The 21841-nt window shown below is 32.3% G+C and overlaps 1 protein-coding gene across 2 annotated transcripts in view; it reads right to left on the reverse strand.

Annotated features, from left to right (window-relative positions):
- Positions 1-1155: 1155 nt before the first annotated feature.
- LOC119837497 (neuropeptides capa receptor-like) overlaps positions 1156-21841 on the reverse strand; it is a 50564-nt gene continuing 29878 nt past the window's right edge. Inside the window, exons 3-8 of one of the 2 annotated variants that reach the window (XM_038363095.1) lie at positions 17568-17767; positions 14773-14920; positions 6469-6581; positions 4713-4896; positions 2834-2946; positions 1156-2375 (exon numbers count right to left, since the gene is read on the reverse strand). In XM_038363095.1, coding sequence (XP_038219023.1) covers positions 2203-2375; positions 2834-2946; positions 4713-4896; positions 6469-6581; positions 14773-14920; positions 17568-17767 — 931 coding nt within the window. In that variant the 3' untranslated portion in view covers positions 1156-2202. Of the gene's footprint in view, positions 2376-2833; positions 2947-4712; positions 4897-6468; positions 6582-14760; positions 14921-17567; positions 17768-21841 lie in introns of both variants that reach the window. The other variant, XM_038363094.1, reaches the window with a different exon arrangement.

Genomic DNA, 21841 nt, shown 5'->3' on the forward strand with positions numbered 1-21841 from the left:
ACTTTAATTGGGAAGGGATTAGGAAAGGATTGATGAGAGGAAGAAAGGAAAGGACTGGGAAGGGTAAGGAAAAGGATATGGGCCTATAAAGTATAAAAGATAAATAATGAAAGATAATGTAAAGATATGCTGTAAAGCTATATCGATAAGTTTAATTTACAGAAGTACCCATTATCTTATATATTGGTAACGTAAGGATATAAATAAAATAAAGTGTGTATACAAATTACATTTATTTGAATCACTGAGTATTACAATATAAATACTACAAGTTATATACATTAAATATATATCTAGCTTTACACATAGAAGTAAAATACTTTAAAATTTTATATATAACCTATTCATACCTAATATTATTAATGATGTATTGTTTGACTAGCAATCATATTAATATAAAATCATTTTGTATCTTAGGAAATTATTTAAACAAGAAAGAAAGAAAGAAGAAAGAAAAATCATTTATTTGGAGACAATGCGACATGAAACACAAAAACACAGATTAAATAAAAAAAAATATAAAACAATAATAATGAAAGGAAAAATAAATAATAATAGCAAAAAAAGCTTAAATATCCATTTATATTATGTTCACTAGATAACTAGAAAGAAAGAGCAGGTTTAAGGTACTATATTATGTTATCTGTGGTAAAAGGTAATGTTAACGTAGTCACTATTTAATTATCTGTGGTAATCTTATGTGTGGTAGTTATTGGTAATTGTAAGAAGCAGGTATAGAGATTGTGGTTTATTTATATGGCATTTTCGTAACTGGAACAGCAAAATGATTATTTTTGCCATGAGTCATTTAAATACTATTTTGTAATTAGAATAAGGTACAATAGGATCATTATGAGGCAAATTATGCTATTCATTACCTATTACCCGCTATATTAATATCTTAAATAACAGAATACGCCATTTCACATCAGCCCATTAAGCCAACGATTTAGGAAATTAATAGACCAATTTGTGTTTACATTTTCCGTCCTTCCCTTTGTATCGTTTAAGCGATACATTTTGACAATATATATTAGAGTTGTACTTTTGTGTATCATGTGAATCAAACTAATAGCATAAATGTGAAAGTTAGTTTGGATGTTTCATCAAAAATCCGTAGACTAGTAAGTACTCTGTAGAGTAAGAGCTGACTTGTATGATAGGGTTTTTATCTCATATTTTTTTATCTCTATTTAATTGCTCCTTTGGGATATAACAGGAATCTTGATATCCGGACGGAGCCGATCGAGCGTTTAGTAAGATAAAATAAATCCACGATCATATGCGTATGCCTTGTGCGTATACGCATTTGTTCAGGTGTGAGTGACCGGCATAAGACGAAATCATTATATCAAGTAAAACATATGTAATATTTATATATATTTAATTTAATGGTGCACGGAGAACCTTGAATAAGTTTATGTTATCATCATTTATGAATCTTTCTAAGTTATGTAATGAATACAAATAAATAAATGAATAAATAATAGTACTACTCTATAGTTCAATATTTAAGTTGAAATATTTTGCGTTGTTATGATCATTGAATATTGGATATATATAGGTCTTAGTTTCATGTAAGTAGGAAGCATAGACAAGTATAAAAGGAAAAGAGATGCACCGAAGTATATGCTTGATATATTTCTATATATATATAGAAAACAGTGCTATGAGCTGATATAAAGGGAACCTCACAAACTCTTCCGCCTTTCAAATTCCCTTTTCTATTTAAATTTAACACGTTTATACATAGTATTTCTTGTGTTTGATTTTACGCGAGTATTATACATTTAGAAATTAAAGACTTGAATAAATGGCGTTTAAAATCCGTTAAAATGTCTTTAATTTCTAAACCTTTATACATTTTAATATAGACTATGTAATCTATCTTACTATATAATCTCATATATAAGAAAATACTATTATAAATACATAAATTCTCAACATTTTCATTATATACATTTCATAAATTTATTTCTTATACATTCATCAAAGACAACTTATTTAATATTTCCGGTCTACATTTCATAGTGACGTACTTCCATACGATAAATGCTTAAATAAAACTCACAATAAAGAACATATCCCTTCGTTACTCATTTATAGTCTACTTATCACAAATAAATACATACTAAAATACTATCAGTTAAAATCAATCTCTAAAAGTGTTTGAAAACTCTCTACATTATGAACATGACAAGATCAATCTGCGAACCTGTGGACTTGGTACTGTTTGTGTTTGCACACGCCGTTGTGCCGGCGGTCCTTCCAGCGGTCGGTCCGGGGTTCGGACCCGTAGTAGCTGTTGCGCCGGGGCCTGTCCATGCGGGATCGTCTGTCGTGGCTTGCGGACCTCACTCTGACTAGCTGAGTACCTGGATTAAAAAGACACACAATTAGTACCTGAAAAAACAAAAACATACACTTTAATTGTGCCTACATTAGGTATATATAAGTATTTGTATAAAAAAATTAATCAACCTTCAAATTGTGAGATTTAGTACAAATTTGTGTCGACCATGGACCACATGGGAGGAACCAGCTTTCATTAAAAAAACAATAATCAAAATTAGTTCATCCAGACCACAGATAACATAAACTATACTATCCAGTCGAAGAAAACGGTCGAATTGTTAACCTTTTTTTTGTAGTCGATTGCAAAGAAAAATCTAACACAAGCTTTATTTGTATTTATGAAAGTTAAACAAGTTTATAAAAGAGTCATAAATAACATAATATGCAGGTTGCTTTATTTCTACATATTTATACACAGGTATCGACGAGTTAAGTAGCTTTCTACTATGTAGTGGAGGATGTGTGGTGCGTCGCCTACCCTCAGAGTTGTGGTTGAGCATGGTCTCCCGCACGCTGGAGGTGTCCCGCAGGCGGCTGGCGCGGCGCCGCGCGCGCCGGCAGCACAGCGTCTCTTTGAACGCGATGCGGTATCTGGGGAGATACCTTTGTACTAGCAAGGCCTACTACCCCCTTAGCTTCTGCTGAAGCTTAGAGTGCAGGAGTTTTGGAGTCCTTATCTTATTGAATTTGTATAACAGTATTGAATACACAAATCTTATCACTAGACAAAAAACTAAGATAATGGAATGGCTAAAATCACTTCTCTGCTTTAACACAGTAATTTTAATTATAATTACTATTTTAGTTATGTACTTATAATAAATTTATTAATCAATTTTTGTTCGAATACCAAATAATTGAATTAATTTTAACTATCTTACCAGCTATCACTTTCATTTTTATTGCTCTTCCTTCTTTATGACTATTATATTTATTAGATAAATTAAATAACCGTTTAATTACATTAAAATCTGTGGTGGACTAGTATGGAGGGAATTCTTATCCTTAACATTTCGAATAATTGTTATGTATATGATAATTAACTTTAAGTGCATGTATAATTGTAAATTTATAATAAATAAATAAATAAATAAATTAGAAGATACCGTAAGTTAGTAACATTTCAAAGAGATGTTTGAAGACGTTTGCTAACTTTGTGAGAAACAGAAAAAAGGAATTGCTTAATTATGACCAAAATTTATATGTACACGAACTCCAAAATCATTTTTTATTCATAAAAAGCATTAAATAAGAATGTATTTACATATTACAAGTCTTATGTCACTAAACTCTTTTATAACTGTAAGGCACCTTGAAAAGATATTAAATAAAAAATTTCTTTCGCCAATAATCAATCTTAGCTTGTACATGAAATGATAAGCGATTCTGAGGCTGCAGCATCTCATTAATCACATATATCATGGAATATCATATAAGTACGAAATTTGACACAAACATTTTCATAGGATTTCAGTTGTAATAAATGTGTGAATTATAAATGTTCGTCTGATACCAAGATGTACAAAAACAGATTTAATTTTTTGGGTTATTCTTTTAATTTCTAAAGTCATTTCTCTAATCCGCTTATCGATTCTTATTCTCATCCTTTACTGTTAACCAGGTAATACCTCTGCAAATGTATTTGAGAGCTGATGGCTTACTTATTATCAGGCGACCCTGTTTGATAGCTCGCTCTTATATAATATGTTACACTTACGTACATAACATTAAACAGTAACATTTTTAAAAAAATAGACGCTCATCCGGGCTGCACCCGGATATCAGGATTCCTGTTACATCCCACGGGAGCATTTGATCGGGATAAAAAGTCATATCCTATCAATCAAGCCAGCTCATAGTCTGTCTATATACCAAATTTCATCAAAATCTGTTCAGTAGTTTCAGCGTGACGGACAAACATCAAAACAAACAAACTTTCACATTCATAATAATGTTAGTGTGATACGAAAGCGATTTAAAATGCTTACATGACAAGAATATTTACAAATGCTTTATGTTTAGATATATTGCATTATAATTGTCACAAAATCCGTGAATATTTAAAAACATGTCTGTAATGTATATATATATATATATATATATATATATATATATATATATATATATATATATGTATAATGTTTAAAACTTGAAGCTTGACACAAATTTACATGTGTTATCCTATAATTGTTTGTCTTGTAAACATTTATTTTTATTTGTTAAATCTGTGTATCTTATGTATAAGTTATAATGTAACAGGTGTTGGATGACCTAATAAAATAAAATACAGTTACACTGGGTACACTGGCGTGTGTACGTATGAGACATGCTAAAAGATCTTTATAGCCAGCACTCACCGGTGGCTCATGATATTATAGAGTATCGGGTTGACAGTAGCCGACACGTAGTAGAACACTCCAGCGGCAAGGAACAGATACTCGTTGATGGTGTGGTAGTAGCGCACGCTGCTACCGTAGATGAAGAACAGCCGCTGGAAGTGGAAAGGCGCCCAGCATACGAAGAACGCGATCACTACTGCCGCTACATGAAGATTACTAACGATTAATGGAAATAGTGTAGGTAGGCATGAACCAAAGGCATTTTATTTGAAACATCAAACAAAATAAGATACAAATAACACAACAGAATTCATGAAATAAATATTTCAATTCATCTTCACTAATATTATGATAGGGAAAATTTTGTATTTGTATGTAACGAATGAATTCCAAAAACCAGTTAAAATTAATTTGCCTATAATAAAACTACATTTTTAACAAGAAACGTGGGAAAGTTAGATTTTTTTAAATTTGGGCAACCCAAGCGAAGGCAGGGATAGCAGTTAATAAATAAGCAAAAAGGCAACATCCATGAGAGATTAAATGTAACCTTTACATTGCCAGTTATTAAAATCCTTGCTTGTTATACGAACGATATATATGATAGCTTAGACAAAAAAATAGTGGACTTATTTATAAATAATTACAATCTGTTTGGCTAGCCCTAAAGTTTTAAGTTGCCCCTTAAAGCTTTCTATTTATGGTTACATTTACTTCAGTGTTGCAACAATTTAACAATGCTACCGAAAACTTTGTTATAATGTAGTCACTCCTCGGACGAGCGCTTGCTTTACTAATTATACAACACGCAGTGTTGCTAGCAACATGATTACATTAACTCCAACATGTTGATACAACTTTTGACAAACAAATGAGGAACAGGGTTCTACAGCTTGTCAAAGTTAACACATCAGTACAAACTCCCAAAACATACGTCATAACTTCTGGCGTAATCGAGTAAGTACAGCAATTATTAATATTTCATTAGGCTGAATAACGTTCGCTGAAGGCACAGCCGCAAATTACTCTACAGAATATCAATAGAGCGTATTTATAGCGACAAGAATGTACTAACAGCTATTAGATTCCAGTCATAATATCATCATAATGTAGTTTTGTTATTTAATTTATGCTCATTCCATTTTCAGGTTAAATCCTTCGGGTTTTGTTATAATACGCGTGCTATGTTTCCAGCATTTCTCACACCGGAATCTATAATTGCTTTTTAACATATATAAAAACGTTTATAAGATTTTAAAAAGCAAAGCGTTTCTAAGAAATTATATAAGTATGACATCTTATTATCAGCTCGTTTCTCAGAAATAGGTAGGAACTTACTATCTTTGACGATACTCAATACAAGAATAGTAGACCTTATTAGGTTATCACTGCACTAGAAATAGATTTTAATGTTTATACTTGAAATTGTACAGTGTGTGTGAAATTGCGTGAAATAACAGTATTTAGTATTTTTTTGTGTTTGATTTTACGTAAAATTTTAATAATGTAATGAATAAATCGCGTTTAAAATCCGTTAAAAAGTTTTTAATTTCTAAAAAATAACAATATTTTTTCATACAATTTCTAGGGCTATTTCTAAATGGAAACTCGTGTATTAGATAATAAGAGCGAGCCTTGGAAATGCCTAGCTTATTAACAATTTACATTTATTCAGTTCAAAGTAGTTGTTCCTGAGATAAGCGTGTTCATGTCAACAAACGAAACTGTTTGACTTTGTAATATTATATGTAGAGTAACCATTAGGTTTACTCACCAAGCATTCGAATGATGTTTTTCCTCGACTGAGCTTGCCTCGCCTCCCCGTGAACACTGCCGTTGACCCCATTCAGAGTGCCTGGACTGCCTGGGTTGTGTGTGTGAGTGGACCTAAAATAACAATAATTAATCAATCTATTATGGTTTTATGAATAAAACCATAGGTATCTAAATATGAGGAGAAGGGAGAGGCAGAATCGCCGCGTAACACATAAAGTCACCTATTCGCCGGCAGATGCAGACAATTAAATTTTTGGTATTATAGCATTGAAATGCTTTTATAAATGAGAATTTTTTTCTATTCTTTCAAAAAATTTCTCAGATGCAGACAAGTCGAAATGGATATTTTACATTTTTGTTTATTTAGTTATCTATGTATAAAATGAAAAGGTGATTGACAGATCTGTCAAAGCACAGCCCAAATTACTGGATCAATTAGGCTAAAATTTACTTTCGAATAACTACTTTGATGTAGGCATCCGCTAGGCTAAAAATCCTTGATTGCCATAAATTTTACCCCAAGGGGAATAAAATAGGATATGAAAGTTTGTAACCTGATTTTTTTTTGACCACGCGAGCAATGCTGCGGGCAACAGCTAGGCTATAATATAATAGCATGTCATTAAATAATGTAACAAGATTCAGATACAGACATTTTCTTTTCAAGAAATTTTCTTCAGAAATATGTAAGACTAGAAAAATCCAAAAGCACAAGATCAAGATGAAATTTTCTTGTTGTAGTTATTAAAATAAGAAGTTTTATAGTTATTCCTAGACTCAAGTATGTCTCCTTGTACCGTGGTTTATGTATCATAACACACTGCTAAGAATAACGCGCTAGACAAGAGCAAAAAAATAAGTCGGAGGAAAAATAAACTAAATAAACTCCTGTATATTAATAACTAACGGTCCGCCCCGGCTTCGCCCGTACATATATATATCATATAGCCTTATAACATTAGTTCCTGAGTTTAGTGCGTTTAGTATAGATACATTTCTTTATATTAAAAATTATTTATGTTCTCAAAAAGAGAATATTTATTAAATAGAGATTTATTTTTAGATAACACTGTATAACAAAGACCTAATATTAATACCTAAAATTCTACCTAGGTTTATAGCGAATGCTCTGTCCTTTATCAGCTTTATGCAACATATCCTGACCCTGGACCGAAACGTGATACATCGCACATTTCGGGACTTAGTCCTTGTTTTAATTGATGCTTATTTACTGTTTGGAATTTTTACATAAATAACGAGACTTCGTTAACGAGAAATTTCTGTGAAACGTAAATTTTTGTGCAAATTTGTTTTAAAATTATCTATTTATAAAGTAAGCTGTTGATTTAATATTACCTGTAACATTTTAAAGAATGGACAAAGATCGATGACGGGGCAGAGTTCGACCACGTCATTCGCCACTTTCTTGATTCTTTCAAAATTTACCATTTAAAAAGCATTCGGCTGCTATAAAACTGAAAATTGATACAACTTATTTCTCATATTAGAGTATATTAAAGAAAGTACTGAGGCGGTAAAGTGAAATAGAAAAATATGATGATTTGCTCTAGCCTTTCCTCTTTTACATGGCGCATTAGTTTTCCGTATTACCTTCACGTCAAAATAACGTGCTTGGATTCACGAATTTGATGGCTTACATACTAACGTATATACTCTTTTATATAAATACTTATTCTATTTGTGTTATTGTTACATAGAAGCATTGCCACCTAACATTGCCTGAAAACCTTTAAAACATTAAAAAATTTAAAGAATATTTACTACTAGCTGTTGCCCGCAGCATCGCCCGCGCGGTCTTAATAAATTTTCATGGTACAAACAAATGTCAAATTTCAGTCCGATCCATCCTGTGGTTTGGTCTGTGCGTTGATAGATCACTATGTCAGTGAGTCACCTTTGAGTTATATATATTTAGGTTATAATAATATTTTCCAATTAGTCCTCATTATCCAAAAAAGTATATATTATTATATTATTTATAAAATCGAAGCACTCGACATCCATGCATTAAAAATATTACAACTGTTAAATACTATACATTTTGCTATTACTAAGATTAAATTATTAATTTAACATTTACATTTAAAGCTTTCAATATTTTCTTGATACAACTATAATAATACTAGCTGCACCCGGCAAACGCTGTTCTGCCTTACTCTTATCGTGTAGTGGTATGAAAAATAGATGTTGCTAGCTGCGCCCCGCGGTTTCACCCGCGTAAGTCCGTATCCCGTAGGAATATCGGGATAAAAAATAGATGTTGGCCGATTCTCAGACATACTCAATATGCATACAAAATTTGATAAGAATCGGTCAAGCCGTTTCGGAGGAGTATGGCAACGAAAACTGTGACACGAGAATTTTATATATTAGATTAGCTGCGCCCCGCGGTTTCACCCGCATAAGTCGGTATCCCGTAGGAATATCGGGATAAAAAATAGATGTTAGCCGATTCTCAGACCTACCCAATATGCTTACCAAATTTCAGAGGAATCGGTCAAGCCGTTTCGGAGGAGTATGGCAACGAAAACTGTGACACGAGAATTTTATATATATATAGATAAAGCTGAAATGTTTGCTTGTGTGGGTACGTTATCATGAGTGCTATAGACTATATTCATACTACGCATGAAGCCGGGCCGGACCGCCAGTTATATATAAAAAAATAAAATTTTTTTAATAACATTATATGTTAGTAGATGATATTGTAAGCAGCATCCCAGCGTCTTTGAATAAACTCATTAGTTGTTTTTCGTGATTAAATCTCATAATTCTTTTAGTTCTTAACGTCAGAAAGCCAATAAATCAAATTCAACGAGATCCGACTTTGAATACAAGTCAGAAACAGAAATGAATAAGGGTTAATTACATTTCAGTATGAAGACAGCGACCTTTCCTCCATAAATCAGTTTTAAATAGCTTTTAAATTCATAATTCATTTAAGAATGTAACTACAACATAATGTAGAATTAGGCACTCATAATACCTACTCGCTTATGATTCACGTGGGTTGTCCGGATTAAAACCATCCTATATTATATATCATTTTGCGGATCTTAAACTATATTTGTACCATGTTCCATTCAGATCGGTTCAGTAGTTGAGTTACTTTCGCATTTATAACATTACTTAGAAGCCGCTCGTGCCGGCTCGATGCGGACTAAAAACAAAGCAAATTATTACATGACACTCACAAATAACCTGGCTATCTATAGGTAAAAGAATTTTTAAAATCGGTTTAATAGATCCAGAGATACCCCCTACAGCGACAAAAGAAACAACAAACTCACAAATTAATAAACTTAACCTTATATTACTTTAGAAGTGGAGATAGACTAGATTCTTGAGTAAGTTAGACACAACATGAACGCAACCGTGCTCTCAACTCATCTAATTAACAACACACAAGCATAATCTATACAAGTATCCAGCCGTTCTGATACGTATGCACAAACCTGGATATATTAACAATGCAAGCTTAACCGCCAATATCACTGATTTCGTTGATTCAGTCGACCACGATAAGCCTTCGTTATAATTCTTTACAAAATAAATGTACATGATCGCAAGCGATTTAATCAATTTTAATTTTTGAGGCCTATTTCCTTCTCCTCGCCCTTCCCAGTCCATTCCTTCTTTCCAGTCATCAATCCTTTCCTTATGCCTTGAAAGCGGGCAGCGCATACTCAGAGGTCCGAGCCTCTGCGAATGTTCATGGGCGGTGGTGATCTTTTACCAACAGGCGAACCACCAGCTCAGTTGCCCGCTATGACATAAAAAAACAATTCAATATTAAGTAATAAATTAGTACTACATATAATTAGTACTAATGTCTAAAATGAACGCAAAACACGTGATCTGGGAACGATTTCGCTTATTATATTGTGTTGTGTATGATATTCTAATGAATAAAAAGGTGATAAAACTATAGCTCAAAATAACAAAAAGTTATAAAATCTAACGACCATTTCTCAAATAATTACGGGTCGGACAGTGGGCACGAAGCACCGATGGTAAATAATAACACTATGTTACTACAATTCAAAAGTGCTTCGATAAGAAATCTAATTGAATAAATAAATGTTTCAGTTTCAGTTTGAAGGCATAACAAAGCGTGTCGGGGACAGTATTTCGGAAATTCGATTATAAAAACAATATTTTCCATTACATTTCTTTTAAAATTTTCTTTTATTTTAGGAGTTTTTTTATATTCTTTTGCTTCAATGGAATATACAATATTTATAATCTATGCGGTACAGTGTTACACTACTCTTTTAAATTGCATCATTTAAACATAAAAACGCTGTGGAAATACACTGACGGGTAATTATTTGGCGGCGGGGCTAAAATCTAAAATTGGATCAAATAACAACAAACACAAAACTAATCGCTTCATTGAAAATCCACGAAGTTTTCAAGTAACAAAGCCACAAGTCGAATTGAATATCTTCTTTTAGGAACTTCGGTTGTTTATAAATAAAATATATATATCCCTTAAAAACATCAATTTAACAATTACATAATGATAACAGTAATAAAACACTTAATAAATCTCAAAGGCCTTCCGCCAATATGAATGCAGCCTTACTTTTTGAATCGAGATCGTTTTAATTAACTGCCCCTTTGTCATTCAAATAGCGTTAAGCGACTCATGACATTTCGTTTGTTTGTCAATCCGTTAACTAGGAATATTCGAAAAAATGACAGGAACACATGAACAGAAAGATTTCAATCTATTATTTCGACGTATACTTATGTATGTAATGGATTTTATTTGTATTTAATGCTGTGTTACGATTAATCGTTGAAATTTTTATTAAATAGAATCGTCTCGATCACGAATTAACTTAAAATGTTCACTTTATAACAACAAAGAATCAGAATCTAAATAAATCTAGACCAATACTCAAACTTAAAATAAGTTTAATCATGTAAAGTTTGAATATATAAGCCGCTTTAACATATATATAACAACTTTTTAACCGAAAAGAATCGGCAAGAAACTCCAATCTATCATGCAAGAATCTCTATCATTCCAATCGGTATAATTAACCCGTGTTCAGGCACCAATAGAAAATAAATCTCAAACATCATCAAAAACAATGTAACAATGTATCAATTCTGATAAGGTCACAAAAGCCTGAAGATAATGTAAGTATAGTGAAGGGAAACAGGTGGTTCACCGGCGATTTAATCCATTTCCCAGATACATTGCACGTGCCTCAAATTGGTCTGGCAATTGAATTTGACAATTGCTTCACGTGCGAGACAGTGTGCCTACTTTGTAAGGTACTTTCTTAGCTTGGAGTTCTATGTTTGTGCATTTATCTTTTTCATATGGATTTGTCTTTATAAATTAAAATGTTTATTGACATAATAATGTTACAGGTATATTGTCATTAATCCCTAGGCTTCTGAACTAGTTAAAACCTTATCTCAGGAGTTGAGATAAGAAAGAATCTATGAGATAATTATAGTAAAGATATTTGTTACATTTTGTTAATATATTAGTAAATTGGTGTTGAGCAAGTTAGTATATGATGAGAATATTAATAATATATTTATAAATACGGTAGGCTCAAGTTCATTTTTTTACGTTTATATCCCCATGTGAAAATTGGCCTTTATTGTTTTGCTGTCCTTCTAAGCAATTTTGGTTGCAGGTACACGAATTTTATATTAGAATATCAATCTAGTTATTGTAGATACTACACAGTAACTATTTTATTTCTGATATCAAAATAAACGGAATGATAATCTTACATATTCTCTAATGAACAGTAAAGACTAGAATCTCCATATTTCACAACAACAAATATTATTCAGACCTTAACATTACAACGAAGTCTATATTCCCCACGCTCATAGCTTACCAGGAACTGTAAACTACTTTCCTAAATTCTACCTTAATAGCTTTACATCTCGATAAGTTTTAATAGGAGACATTGTCCTATAAGGCAGAACAATGGAAAATCCGTTTATGACAAACAAAAGACTGTAAATTTAAACTGCTTTAGCATTTCGCAAACGTAGCATGTGCGATTTAAACCCTTGAGCGTCTTTGTTGATACGAATCCCTAATAAAGGTTTGAACAAAGTGTTAAAGGGACTATATGAGCGTACTACGTGACTTATAAGGCGTTAAAATATAATCCTGTGCATTAAAGAAACGTTTCTGTTTAAACGTGTATGATATGCTTCAAGATAAACGATAAATTGATAGTGTGTTGAAAACATGATACCAATATAATTTGATACGATAGAAAAAAATCGCAAAGATGCTAAACATTTTAATATTTTAAAACCATTATGATATACGCTCAATCGTAAAATGTTTATGTACATTTTTCTTCATTCAACATAGTGATTTAATTGTGATTTATTTTTTGTGTCGTCAATAGATTTTTTTATAATTCGCGTATTCTTATTTCTGGGTGATATATACACGTGTGTGCAGCTCTGTTTACCGTCAGAGTCGGGCGAGACAGTTGATTTGTTGATTGTACAAATGTGTGCGTGCTTCATTCAATCTCTATAGTCCCCTTAAATGATAAACGTATTAAGTTATCATACTGTTAAGGTTTGTCATATACAGGCTAGGTTAGATTATTAAGGTCACGCAGTTGTTATTAAGTACAGCTTTATTAATATCGTAAACCTTGACGTTGATATGGAACATAACATTACGGATTATTAACTCATAATATTGTGAAGCAGGAAGGTCATACCATGAGGATACGTGACACATGTGAGTGGCGTTATCCTCTTTCATATTGGAAAGGAGTTTTTTTATGTATAAAACAGTTTTTATTTGCATGCTGTGTATTTTGTGGCGAAACATTAGAAAAACATATCGTATTATTTATATTGTAACACCTTGTATACTATGTTTGTGCAAAAAGAATTATGATGTATGATTTAACAAAAAGTATATCTACTTTTTGATAAATATCTTGAAGGATATAAGCAAACCGTTTCCTACAATTGGGCTATCCACCTTGATATGAATTATTCAAATTGAATCAGCCTTTCTGAGATAGTATATATGTGAAACCAAATAACTCTTCAGTTCTACAATATTACTTTATCTGTAATTTAATCAATGTTAATGCATTTGTATGATAAAGTATCTTGAAAAATTATTAAGACTTAATCGAATGGATATGGTATAAAACAAACAGGATAACACGATATTTTTTACCGTACCAAGTAATCTTAAATAATGTTACTTTTTCACAAAATTTCGTCTCCTTTTGTTGTGCTGTTTCTGAATAAATTACAAATTGCTGTTGAACTTTTCTGAGAGTCCATTTCATTATTTAAAGTTTGCTTTTGTTTTGTATCAAACCATTCGCTTCTAATGTAAATCACATCAATATTATCCTGTTCCATCAGTATAACATTATAGCGCCTTTTATATACTTCGCGATCAGTGAATTCCAATCCCTCCAACAAGGGCGGATACAAGGGGGTTCAGGGGGTTTGACAGATTGGACCCCCGTTGGCGGTTTTTTTTTACAATTATGCCTACACCACCTGTTCACACATCTATATCTACGTTACTCGATTTTTATATTATTATTTAAATATAGATAAAAAGAGGTATTTTTATGGCAAAATGCAGGATGAATAAGCTCAATAACTACAAGCTGACTACGGCAAATTGTCTTTCTACGAGGCAAGATATTACACGCTCTAGGCGATGCCGTTTTGAATTGAGTAGGTTGTTAGACAGCATTATATGTACCATCTATCAATGATACATATAAAGCTGTACATAACTAAGCTGTAAAAAAGTGTCAAACTATAAAAAAAAAATCAATAATTTTACAAGAAACATGCACGTCATGCAATCATTTGTTTTTGTAGTAGAAGCAAAAGGGTAAGGAACGCACGGTCTTTGAACACCTATATCAATTAGAAGCGATTTATCTGCAACTTGTGCGTAGTACATGGGGTAATAGAAGACTAAGACCATTTGTTTCTAAAGTTCTTTGAAACGTTTGTTTTCTTTTTTATAAATGTTTCTACAATTTACTTCAAACAGAATACTACTATATCAAGAAATATATAATAGTAAAATTAGGATCCGTTTCATTAGGAAATACCAGAAAAAAAATTACTTAAATGAAACAATCAGTACGTCTAATATGGTTAAACTATTTTCAAAAATTATTTTAATCATTACTTTTAGACTAGAATAGTAATTCTCAAACACTGTGACCTATCCTAAAGTCTAACACCAAAGAGCCTATATCTAGATACCTACCCCATCACGTACCTAATGCGCAACCCCATCCTCACGTATAGACAGAGGATGATGAGGCCCGGCAGGATGAAGAAGAAGAAGCTGCTGAGCTCGCAGATGTACCAGGATGGAAGCTCCAGCATCGCGCAGAACGCTGACTCCAGGGACGCGTTGCCTGATGCTGAGGAATATATGTTACCTTATTGTTTTTTGGAGGAAGGTTACTAGCTAAAGCTTTTTAGTTTTTTATGTCATAGGTGATTGATTGTAAGCTACTGTCACCATCTGTGAACATTTCCAGAATTGGATTTTCTGCAAATGCATTCTCCGCTTTTAATCTGAAAGGGATCAAGAAAGTTCTGTTGATGGAATGAAGAAAAGAACTGGATAAGGTAAGGAATAGTATACCTGGAAGATTGCGGAAGTAAGAGTTAGTAAAGTTATTGCTTCGTTAAGTTGAAACATTACTTGAAATATCACAACGGTTCATTTAGTTTCGAGTGAGGCGAGACGACTGATTTATTTATGCTTTCTATAAAGATATTAAGATATCGGTGCTGTGGTGGCAAAGTAGTGAAGACCTCGATCTTAAAATCGAAAATTCGAAAAGTATCCATATCGCCACTGCTTGAAAAGGTGCAGGAATCGTGAGTAAACCGGCATGTCCAAGAATTGAAAATTCGACGACATGTGGCATCTGCCAATCCGCACCTGGCCAGCGTGGTGAATTACGGCCTGTACACTCATAGGAAGCCCGTGTTCTAGAAATGGGAATATGTAAGAGTTTATGATGATTAGAATAGAGTGTAATTGTAAATGCAATAAGAAATATAACTGTATTAGTTCTATCTTCTATTTAAAACTATTTAAACAGCACGTGGTAGTTTCAAAAGTCTCCGTAGAAAAGAAAAATCAGTCCTGCCCTTTGATCTTAAATTAAAAAGATCCAACTCCAAGTAAAAACAGAAGTAAACAAACGAAATCCAATAAGTTTTTATTGAATTAGTTGAAACGTTAACTCCACCGAAGTACTAACGAACGATGTTGTCAAGAGTCCGTCAGATAATTAATCTTTTCATTTCAAAGGGTTAAATTAATTATTTCATTAGGGTTTAGGATAAGTCACCGCGTTATCTATAATTGTAACGAACTATTCTTTCAATCTCTTAAGTTATTTTTATTAGTGTACAATGTATAATTATTTTGTGCACTAATTGTGTAAGTGTATAAAACGCTACATAATATTCGCATTTAAAATATTAATGAGTTTTATACAAATAAACGCCTAAACTGAAATGAAGAATGAAATTTTATTAAAAGTTTAATTGAATGTTATGTAGTATTTTATTGTGTTTGATTTTACGCGAGTATTATACATTCAGAAATTAAAGATGGGGAGACAGTCGCCCCGTGACCACGCTCGCTGTAAAGTGTTCGAAAAGTCGGGTTAAAGATATAATGAATAAATCGCGTTTAAAATCCATTAAAAAGTCTTTAATTTCTGAAAAAATTATTAAGCTATATCAATTATACGAGGTTATTGTATAAAATAAAGGAAATACATTCCGAAACTATCTTTAATAAACCAATTTAAAGAAAAAGTCGTATTTGAAACAAAACAACGACTATGTCTCAAGCTTAAGTGTTCATAAAGCCAATAAAGCTTGATTAGGTTTTCGCCTTTATTCTCGTTTGTCGATAAAGTTTTATAGCGGGGACCGGAACCAAATGTCTTTATTTTATATCAATCCTTTGACTATCAAAGTGAAATTTATGATTAAAAATTATTCTAAAGCTGAAAATATTGTACATGTAGAAATATATGGTTAGGAAACTGATGTCATAAAATCCTAACATATGATGCAATTTTGAGCTTGATTTTTTGCAATTAAGATATTCATTGTGTAAAATTGTTAGACTTAATTGTAGAGATAGAATAAAATGTGCTTTAGTTTATAGTATTTGTGATATTTGGACCATTCTTCTTGATTAGTTATACACTTCTTATTTTGTGTCATCCTCGTAGCGCGTACAAGTTAAAGTTGGCTAACTCCAGCAATTAAACGCAAACTATGGATAATTTTGAATTCTACTAAAATTTCCACTTGCATACCCTTTATCTCTTCAAATTTGTTCAGTGCATTCTCACACTGATTAGCAGTTAATCAAACGGAGTGCCTACAACACTGCGTAGCACCCGCTACAGCGTAGAGGTAGAGCGCTTGGAATTTAGGCAAGTAGCGTTCAAGCGTGAACGCCGTAATCCACACAAAGACTCGAGCCTTCGTCGGTAAAAACGATATTTAATTGTTTTAAAAGCCTCTAAACATGATCATGATTAATGATTTGATCTTACTTTTCCAGACAAAGCTTTTTCAGAACTGAATACGGTTAATAAAATAGTGAAAAATGTTTTTCTATTATTTTATTACGTTGACTTTTAAAAATATATGACACCACAGCACTCATGAATCATTTTAAATGTAATAATTTTGGACTTTATGACAACAACGATAAATCATTTTTATTGTCTCGCTTATATTTTAAAAAATACTCAATCATTTTATTTTTTAACAAAGGAAAACTTTCAAATCCTATATTTTTATACTACAGTGATATTGCTGTGTAGTAAAATTGTATTAAAAGCGAGCGGTTGTTGTGGTGAAGTTGTGTTAAATGATGAAACTAGTAAAATGTGTAGGCGAAGCCGAAATGTATGTGGATATTTTCAATTTATATTCTGAAATTGCTATGTGTGTTAAACCTTCACGTAATATTATATTAATTCTCCAAACTCTATTTTCTCATAGTCAGTATAGAACACTCACCTGGAGGATAATCATGGTAATTAACAGTGGTGTAATGTGCGAATGGCGACGCTGCGAGCAGAGAGAGCGCCCACAATGCCAGCACAATTCGTAGCGCTCGCCGCAAGCCCGCTACGGCGTAGATGTGAAGCGGGTGGCAGATCGCAAGGTAACGTTCTAACGTGAACGCTACTATAGTTAGTACTGACACGTATGACGCCCTGTGGACAAAAACCATTCGTTCATTTCTGTACTTTAAACCTTTATGTGAAAAATATTTACTTTAATTTACTTGTAGTCGGAACCCTTCCTTTTCCTTCTCAGTCCATTCCCGCTTTCTAGTCAACAATTCTGTTGTTATCGCAATACCCTTAAAAGCAGACAGCGCATTCTATGCAAATATTCATGGGCGGTAGTGATCATTTAAGATCAGGTAAACCACCAGCTCAGTTGCTCGCTATGACAAAAAAACAATAAACACTAAGATAAATCTGTCATTATCTGTCCGCCTTTCTCATCTTTACGCCAAAACCACAGAAACAATTTAGATGAAATTTGTCAAATAGATAGTTTCAGACCCGAGAAATTACAAAGAGCTGGATATTGGTTTTTATTCAGAAAAATTAAGGAAACGGTAACTATGTAGTAAATCCCCGGGCTACTTCCGACTAACTACGTGGACTAAACCATTAGCGGTAAGCTATTTTCATATAAACAATTATTTTTATTAAACAATCTATATGTTGTGATAAATTTTACTATTATAACTATAAGTTTCCAACAAACATTTATTACAATGTATGAACATTTTCTTTCCTTTTCTAAGATGTAATCCAAACTATAGCAGTGAAGTCTATTACAACTTTCTGCCTTTACCCTTTAGTTTTATAATACAAAACATGAATATCGTAACAGATGAATGACGACATCATAATCGACATCCGTACTGAAGACTTCACTCCGTAAAGCTCTTGGTAAAGCCCGCAGTTATATTCGTAAAACGAAATTAACCCTAACTTTGGATCATTCCAAAGTTAACAACCATTTATATAATAAAAGAGACTGATTTTTATACGAGTTCAATGAACCTTTATTTCGACATGTTTTTATTTTATAATAAAGTTCATTGTCTCAAAATTAACTTTATTTTAAAAACCATGTTGGTTAAGTAACGAGATTAAGTTATTCAAGTAATTCTTTCAGCATCGTATATAAACCTTATTCGTAAACATTATGTATATAATAAATATAGTACTAAAGTATATACCCATGAGCGAACATGTTGGCAAAAGCTAGTTGGTATATTAAATAATCAAAATTAATAAGGCTACATATAACTTATGCCATAAATTTCATAAACAAACCACCCTTTTATTATTATTAATATCCGCATTTACAATTAGATTTTTTAATTTAAAAATATTATTGAAATTCTTTACAAACCCAAGCAAATAACAACCATACAAAAGGGCATGCAAAAATTCAGTAAGTAAATATAAATTGAATTTTCATAATTATTTAAAAGGATAAACAGAGCGGCAAATATCGCATTAAGCGAAACTGGTTAAAAATAAAAGTAGTCATTTATTAACCTTTATAAAACGGACGCTTAAAGAAAAACTCTAAGGAGTTTGTCACATCAAAGGTTGTGAGGGCTTATTAAAATATGCTTGTCCTTTGAAGGATAAAAAATTATTTGGAAAACAACTTGGTGACCTTTTTGGACTACTTAGTATTAAGGAGAATAGAATCATTTAAATTATAAGTGTACATATTTATAGATATAAACTAAAATGTACCCATATGTATTTTGAAAACTTTTCGTTAAGAAAATTAAATAAAATTTGGTTTGTATGTCTTTTCTGGGTGTTTATAAGCCGAATAATTAGAGAGTTATTATTTTTTTTCATAGCAGACAACTGAGCTGATGGCTAGCATAATGGTAAGCGATCACCACTGCCCATGAACATTTGTAGAGATCCTGCCTCTGCGGATGCGTTGTCCGCTTTTTAGGAGGTAATGGTAATAACGACTAGGTAATAAGGAAAGTATTGAGGACTGGAAAGGAGGAATGGACCGAGTAAGGTGAGGAAAAGGAAACGGGTCTATGCAGGAAAAACATAGTAGCTTTTTAACGAAAAGTTACCAAAATATATGTGGGTATATTTAATTTTATATCTATTTGAAGTACAAACACTCACTCTTTTTATTATAAGAGGCGTTAGATCGGGCTAGATCATCCTTCATGTAATTAATTTTGCTCAATCTTATTCAACAAATAATTTGCGATGGGATACGAAAAGATCTCACATATTATTTCATGTTTAATAGATTACCTAGGCACATTTTGTGTAAGGCATTGTTCCATCATTTATATTTTATAATATATAGCATGTAAAATTATCATAATTAATAACGCCAATCAAATAATTTACCACGTTTTTAAATATGTAACTTTACTTTTTATATGAATAATTATTAATAATTTTTCAAACTTTCAATCTCATAAAATGTAGTATAAACAGCATACGTGCATTAAAATATAGCTCAAAGCGAATCAGAAACATTCCAAACTTTAAGTAGATATGCTATGTTCATATTGTTGTATTAGAATAATACTAAAGTTGTGAGTTAAAGCTGAAATGTTTAACAAAACGAGGTTCGTGCTCAGTTCGACAACACTGGCTCTCGGCTGCTTGAGGATGCTCTTAAATGTCTAACCGCAACTATTTGTACAAAATACAGCCTCTCTTTCCTTACCTGAACCAAAAAAATATTTTAAGCGTATTAAGGTATAGTGTGTAAGATATGACAGCGACTTTTCCTCAATGTGTTCGTTCCACTACAATTAGTAAATGCGTCAAAGGATGAGGATGAATTAGGAGGTATTTTAACCGACTTTCAAAAACAAAAAGGAGATTCTACATTCTTTTATACGTATTTGTTCGTTTCGTCAATTGTCAGCAGATTTAAGAAATTTTTAGGTAAAAGAAAGATACTTGAATTGCAGGCTAATCTTTTATTTAGTAGTAAATATGGATTATTACGGTTTAAAGTTTTAATCCATGTATAAAGTTGGGTACCCAGTATACGAAGTTCTAGGCGAGAAGTTTTAACTCCACTCAGCGAGTTTTCAACAAAGCAACATAATATTTATCACACAAATAGAACAAATCCTAAAGTTTGTGTTGAAGAAATTTGAAGATGTTTATTGCTGTGTTTTGCAAAATCTGCTAAAATTAGGATTGCAAATAGATTATTGTCTGGAATAATATTATTTTCATAGTCAACATTATTTTTATTTTTATGTACGACCAGGTAAGCGCGTGGATTTGAATAGCTTATATAAAAAATAAAGGTCTAATTAGGTTTTGTGTCATAAATGGAAAACAATTCATTATATAAGACATATTATGTATTGAAATGTCTACATACGTATTACGCTATTGGAAATAATAAATATGCTGAAAATCTTTACATGTCTTCAGGCTGTTTAATGCTAAGATGAAAAATCGGAATCCGATTTCCCATCCCAATTATTCTTAATATGTTAGTATACTAACTTTTGCCTGCGGCTTCGAACGCGTTAAATTTGGATTAGTTTAGTAGATGGTATTATACATATAAACCGTCCTCTTGAATCACCTGGCTATTCAAAGAACCCCATCATAATCCGTTGCGTAGTTTTCAAGATTTAAGTATACATAGGGACAGACACAGAAAGTGACTTTGGTTTCTACTACGTAGTGATTATTTATATTCGTTTATATCGGTTGCCGTAAGATTGAAAAAACCGTTAGATATAATCAAACCCGCGATATGTAATCAGTCTACAAATCGTGATCCGTGTAGGTACTTGCAATTGAATATATTATTTGTTAGACTAGATTAAACAACGCAGTTATGTATTATGTTCGGAATTTACTTTTGTCAAACGTCGGAGAGGTGCGGGTAGCGTATGGACGGGCACTTATTTCTGCGTAGATTCTGAACTGAACCTAACCTCACCCATTATTACTCATGTAGTGTATTGGCTGAATAAAGTGTTGCTCGGTTGTCTCGTGCGCCGACGTCACGAGTCAGTCGTAGACCGACACTCGAACGGAGCGGTTCTGTGTGAGCGATTGCGCAGGTGGCGTGGCCGTAAAGCCGTAGAACACTCCAGAAAAGAGGGACATTACAACTCAATTTAACGGTTTCACGTCGAGATTATAGAGAAAAGTCAAGTGAAAGTCTGTTGAAAATGTCATAAATTTATTCTAAGAATAACCTCAGGTCTACAGTAATAATAATAT

The sequence above is a fragment of the Zerene cesonia genome, chromosome 27, assembly GCF_012273895.1.
Source record: "Zerene cesonia ecotype Mississippi chromosome 27, Zerene_cesonia_1.1, whole genome shotgun sequence".
NCBI classification, from domain to species: domain Eukaryota; kingdom Metazoa; phylum Arthropoda; class Insecta; order Lepidoptera; family Pieridae; genus Zerene; species Zerene cesonia.